At 41.4% G+C, this 6,520-nt stretch overlaps 1 protein-coding gene across 1 annotated transcript; it reads left to right on the forward strand.

The window, feature by feature from the left end:
* The first annotated feature begins 5,161 nt into the window (after positions 1–5,161).
* Positions 5,162–6,163, forward strand: LOC130980979 (uncharacterized). The gene is made up of 2 exons (XM_057904619.1): positions 5,162–5,568; positions 5,677–6,163. Exons 1-2 carry the CDS (start codon positions 5,162–5,164, stop codon positions 6,161–6,163), a joined length of 894 nt encoding a protein of 297 aa, XP_057760602.1.
* Positions 6,164–6,520: the final 357 nt, after the last annotated feature.

Consider the following 6,520-nt stretch of genomic DNA (forward strand, 5'->3'; position numbering starts at 1 on the left):
TGTTGGTATGAAGCAAGCTATGGTCACCTTGTAAATCTTAGTCAGGCAGACTCAAATGGGTATAGTGATATACGAATAAAGCATAAAGATAGAGATAGAGGTACTTATGTAATTCATTGGTAGGAACTTCAGATAAGCGTATGAAGATGCCTTCCCTTCCGTCTCTCTGCTTTCCTACTGTCTTCATCCAATCCTTCTTACTCCTTTCCATGGCAAGCTTATGTAGGGTTTCACCGTTGTCAGTGGCTACCTCCCATCCTCTCAGTGAAAATGTTCCTATGCTCTGTCACAGCATATGGCTAATCAGCTGTCGGTTCTCGGTCAGGCCGGAATAGAATCCAGTGATTCTTTTGCGTCTGTCACTAACGCCCCGTCTGCTAGGAGTTTGAAGCACGTCACAGTCATTCAATCATTGAATCCTACTCAGAATACCACAGACAAGGTTAGACCTTCCGGATTCTCTTGAATGCCGCCATCAGTTCTTGCCTATACCACGAAGACTCTGATCTCACGGAATGGCTGGCTCGTTTGTCAGACGAGCACTCGGTTGTCAGGCGATCAACCATGCATCGTGTATCAGGAATCCAAGAGATATTCACTAGAGCCTTGGTTGCTTGTAGAACAAAAGTGGTTGTCAGTCACCTTGTTCATAGGTGAGAATGATGATGAGTGTCACAGATCATCACATTCATCAAGTTGAAGAACCAGTGATATCTTGGACAAAGAACAAGCGGAATTGAATAGAAGAACAATAGTAATTGCATTAATACTCGAGGTACAGCAGAGCTCCACACCTTAATCTATGGTGTGTAGAAACTCCACCGTTGAAAATACATAAGAACAAAAGTGATCATTGGTTTCGGCCCCAGAGGGGGAACCAGAAGAACCAAGATGAAAATACAATAGTAAAAGGTCCTATATATAGAGAACTAGTAGCCTAGGGTGTACAGAGATGAGTAAATGACATAAAAATCCACTTCCGGGCCCACTTGGTGTGTGCTTGGGCTGAGCAATGAAGCAATTTCGTGTAGAGACTCTTCTTGGAGTTAAACGCCAGCTTTTATGCCAGTTTGGGCGTTTAACTCCCATTTAGGTGCCAGTTCCGGCGTTTAACGCTGGAATTTCTGAGGGTGACTTTGAACGCCGGTTTGGGCCATCAAATCTTGGGCAAAGTATGGACTATCATATATTGCTGGAAAGCCCAGGATGTCTACTGTCCGAGGCCGTTGAGAGCGCGCCAATTGGGCTTCTGTAGCTCCAGAAAATCCACTTCGAGTGCAGGGAGGTCAGAATCCAACAGCATCTGCAGTCCTTTTCAGTCTCTGAATCAGATTTTTGCTTAGGTCCCTCAATTTCAGCCAGAAAATACCTGAAATCACAGAAAAACACACAAACTCATAGTAAAGTCCAGAAAAGTGAATTTTAACTAAAAACTAATAAAAATATACTAAAAACTCAACTAAAACTACTAAAAACATACTAAAAACAATGCCAAAAAGGGTACAAATTATCCGCTCATCATGGATCATTCTTCAGGAGGCTCACTCAACAAAAAGAAAACCATTGAAGAGGCCATAGATGTCATTGAGACTGTAGCTGAAAATGAGTATTTCTATGCTTCAGAAAGGACTCAGAAGAAGGGAGTGCTAGAACTCAACTCTGTAGATGCTTTGTTAGCTTAGAACAAGGCAATTGCAGCACAAATAGCAGCCTTTACTTAGAGGATGGAGGCCAACACAGCCTCAGTCATTCAAGACCAAACTCCTCAACAAGAAGGGAATGCACCAAAGTCTGAAGGTGACTGGGAACAAGCTAATTATGTGAACAATTCATCCAGAACACTTTATGACCCACACTATAAGATATACAACCTAGGTTGGAAGAACCACCTAAAATTTGGGTGGGGAAATCAATAAAACCACAACCAGGACCACAACAAGCCTTATTCATCAAATCGGCATCCTAACCACAACCCCAACCATCAAACAAGGGAACCATAGACCCTACCATAACTCACAAAACACATCATACCATAACAAATAACCCATACACAACAACCTCAATCAAGATGCACCACCCTCAACTATGCAACCATGTGAAATCAAGAGCAACTTTGAAAGGATGGAGGCTGCAATAGCACAACTGTCATCCCAGATTTCGGGAGCAGTCTCCACCCTCATGGATAGACAAGCACAAATTAACAGAAGGATAGATGCTAATCAAGAGGAATACAGGTTAAATCTGAAAAATCAAGGCGCAGCAATCTCAAAGTTAAAAGCACAAGTGGGAATTTTGTCCAAGCAAATCCCACTTCCCACACAAAGATTTCCCAGCGATACCATGGCTAACCCAAGAGGGGAATACAAAGCCATAACTCTAAGAAGTGGGAAGGTTGTAAAGGAATGAACCCCAAGCAAAGATAATCATGAAGAGGTTGCATCAAAGCATGGGAAGGAGGATGAAGGGAAGACCCCAGCTTCACCTCCACCAAAACCAGTCTTGAAGCCTTATGTGCCAAAGGCACCATACCCGCAAAGACTGAGAAAAGATGGGAAGGATGGCCAGTTCTCTAAGTTCCTAGAGATCTTCAAGAGGCTCCAAATCAACATACCGTTTACTGAGCTATTAGAATAAATGCCACTCTATGCCAAGTTCTTAAAGGAGCTTATAACCAAAAAGAGGAACATTGGAGGCAAAGGAAATCATAGTATTGACTGAGGAATGCAGCTCCATCATAGGGGACATCACTATTGAGAAAGCTTTGTGTGATTTGGGAGCTAGCATAAACCTTATGTCCCTAACCACGATGAGAAGAATGAAGATTGAGGAAGCCAAGCTAACAAGAATGGCACTCCAATTAGCAGACAGAACATTTAAATTTCCACATGGGGTGGTAGAAGACTTGTTAGTAAAAGTAGGAGAATTCATTTTCCTTGCTGATTTCGTTGTGCTAGACACAGAAGAAGAGGCCAACACGTCAATTATCCTAGGAAGACCATTTCTAGCTACTACTGGAGCCATCATTGATGTGTAGAAAGGGGAACTAGTCTTGAGATTACATGAAGATAAAATGGTCTTCAATGTCTTTAAAGCAATGAGTTACCCCAAAGAATCCATAGGAGAATGCATGCTGGTAGTTCAAGAAGTCATGGAAGAAGAACAATGTGGATAAAGCATTGAGCTGGAACAAGCACCAGATGGAGAACTACCACAAGCAGCCATGAGGAACTCAATCATGCCAACTACCAAAGACAACAAAGATGCAAAGTCACCAAAATTAGAGCTAAAAGCCTTACCACCCAGCTTGAAATATGCATATCTGGGTGCTAACAACACTCACCCAGAAATCATAAATTCAAGTCTGAGTAAGGAACAAGAAGAGGAACTTATCCAAGTGCTGAGACAACACAAAGATGCCATAGGCTGGACACTTGCAGATTTAAAGGGGATCAGTCCTTCAATGTGTATGCACAAAATCTTACTTGATGAAGATGCCAAACCCTCAAGACAATAACAAAGGAGGATGAACCCAACTATGACAGAAGTGGTTCAGAAAGAAGTGTTGAAATTGTGGCAAGCAGGGGTGATCTACCCCATCATAGACAGCCCTTGGGTAAGCCCGATGCAAGTAGTCCCTAAGAAGGGAGGGATCACTGTTGTGGCAAATGAGAAGAATGAATTGATACCCACAAGGACAGTGACCAGAAAGCGTATGTGCATTGACTACCTGAAACTTAATGAAGCCACCCGGAAGGATCACTTTCCCCTACCCTTCATGGACCAGATGCTTGAAAGATTGGCAGGACACGAGTATTATTGTTTCCTGGATGGATATTCGGGCTACAATCAAATTGTTGTAGACCCCAAGGAACAGGAAAAAACTTCATTTACTTGTCCATATGGTGTTTTTGCTTATAGGAGAATGCCCTTTGGATTATGCAATGCACTTGCAACATTCCAAAGGTGCATGCTCTCCATTTTTTCAGATATGATTAAGAAGTTCATAGAAGTATTTATGGATGACTTCTCTGTGTTTTGAAACTCATATTCTGATTGCATATACCATCTCGCTCTTGTGCTAAAAAGGTGTTAAGAAACCAACCTGGTTTTAAACTGGGAGAAGTGCCATTTTATGGTGACTGAAGGGGTGGTTCTTGGTCACAAGATTTCAAAAGATGGCATAGAAGTAGACAAGGCAAAAGTAGAAGTAATTGAAAAATTACCTCCACCTTGTAATGTCAAAGCAATCAGAAGCTTTTTGGGACACACTGGGTTTTATATGAGGTTTATTAAATATTTTTCAAAGATTGCAAAACCCCTTAGCAACCTACTTGTCTCAAATACTCCCTTTGTTTTTGATAGAGAGTGCATGGTAGCCTTTGATGAACTCAAAAAGAAACTCTCATCTGTACCTATTATAGCACCACCAAGCTGGGATCTTCCCTTTGAACTAATGTGTGATGCATCTGATTTTGCTGTTGGTGCTATTCTAGGACAGAGGAAAGACAAGCTAGTACATGTTATTTACTATGCTAGTAAGGTCCTTAATGAGAATCAAAGGAACTATACCACCACGGAGAAAGAACTTTTAGCCATAGTTTTTGCTTTTGATAAATTTAGATCATATCTCATTGGCTCAAAAGTAATTGTGTTCACTGATCATGCAGCACTCAAATACTTGCTTACCAAACAAGAATCTAAGCCTAGACTAATAAGATGGATCCTGTAGCTCCAAGAATTTGATGTTGAGATTAAAGATAGGAGCGGAGCAGAGAACAAGGTAGCTGACCACCTCTCAAGGATCCCACAAGAAGAAGAAATGCAGCAAGTAGCAGTAAATGAAAGCTTTCCCGATGAACAATTGATGATGATTCGAGTGGCCCCTTGGTTTGCAGACATAGCTAACTTCAAGACCATTGGGGAGCTACCAACTAACATCAACAAGCACATGAGGAGGAAGCTAATCAAGGATGCCAAACACTACATCTGGGATGACCCCTATTTGTTTAAAAAGTGTGCTGATGGAGTCCTAAGAAGGTGTATATCCCATGAAGAAGGGCAAGAAGTGTTATGACAGTGCCATGGGACAACATATGGAGGTCACTTCAGTGGAGAAAGGATAGCAGCAAAAGTGCTTCAATCTGGATTTTACTGGCCAACAATGTTTAAGGATGCCAAAGAAATGGTGTCAAGGTGTGATGAATGTCAAAGAGCTAGTAATCTAACCAAGAGAAATGAAATGCCACAGCAATATATACTAGAGCTGGAACTATTTGATGTATGGGGGGTAGATTTCATGGCACCCTTCCCAACCTCCTACTCAAATAGCTACATATTAGTGGCTGTTGATTATGTCTCAAGGTGGGTAGAAGCCATAGCCACTGCAACAAATGACAACAAGGATGTGATAAGCTTCTTGAGAAGGAATATCTTCAGCAGATTTGGAGTTCTTAGAGCTCTCATTAGTGATGGAGGAACACACTTCTGCAACAAACAACTAGAGACACTGCTTCTCAAATATGGAGTAAAACACAAGGTGGCAACTCCATACCACCCACAGACCAACGGGCAAGCTGAGATCTCCAATAGAGAGCTAAAATAAATACTTGAAAAAACTGTTGGAAGCTCAGTAAAGGACTGGTCTAAGAAGCTAGATGATGCTTTATGGGCCTACAGGACAGCCTTCAAGATTCCCATTGGGATGTCACCATACCAACTGGTATTTGGCAAGGCTTGCCACTTGCCCGTTGAACTGGAGCATATAGCCTTCTGGGCTCTAAAACTACTGCATTTTGATGAGCAAGCTACTGGAGAAAAGAGATTAATGCAACTCAATGAGCTGGAAGAGTTTAGAAATCAAGCATATGAGAATGCAAAAATCTACAAAGAGAACACAAAAAGGCGGCATGACCAAAAGATAGCAAGAAGGGAGTTCACTGAAGGACAGAAGGTGTTACTCTACAACTCAAGACTCAAGTTCTTCCTTGGAAAACTTAAGTCTCGATGGTCAGGACATTTCACCATACTCAAAGTGTTTCCCTATGGTCATGTGGAGCTCATGGAGGACAAGACTCAGAGAACCTTTTCTGTCAATGGCCACAGACTCAAACACTACTTGGGAGGCTCCTTGGAGGAGCAGAGAGTGAGCTACAAGCTCAGCTAAGGATGAAGGAATGTCAAGCTAATGACAATAAAGAAGCGCTAGTTGGGAGGCACCCCAACACTTTATCCTTTTTGATTTAATTACTTTTCTTAGAAGTAGTTTAAATTTTGTTGCTTTAGATAGTTTAATTTTCAGTAATTAGGATAAGTTTACAATTGTAGATTAGGGAGTTTGATATTAGATTTGTTAGCTAGATTTTCTTTACACTCTCTTATTTCCTTCTATTTAGGAATTGCAACTTGATTAATGCATAACTAATGATGAGTGAATAGGCTGATAACTAGCTAAAGTGCTAAGTTTGGTGTAGCCTCTCACCCACTTAATCTAGGCTTACAAATAATTAATAGTTTGATTTTG

The sequence above is a fragment of the Arachis stenosperma genome, chromosome 5, assembly GCF_014773155.1.
Source record: "Arachis stenosperma cultivar V10309 chromosome 5, arast.V10309.gnm1.PFL2, whole genome shotgun sequence".
NCBI lineage: Eukaryota > Viridiplantae > Streptophyta > Magnoliopsida > Fabales > Fabaceae > Arachis > Arachis stenosperma.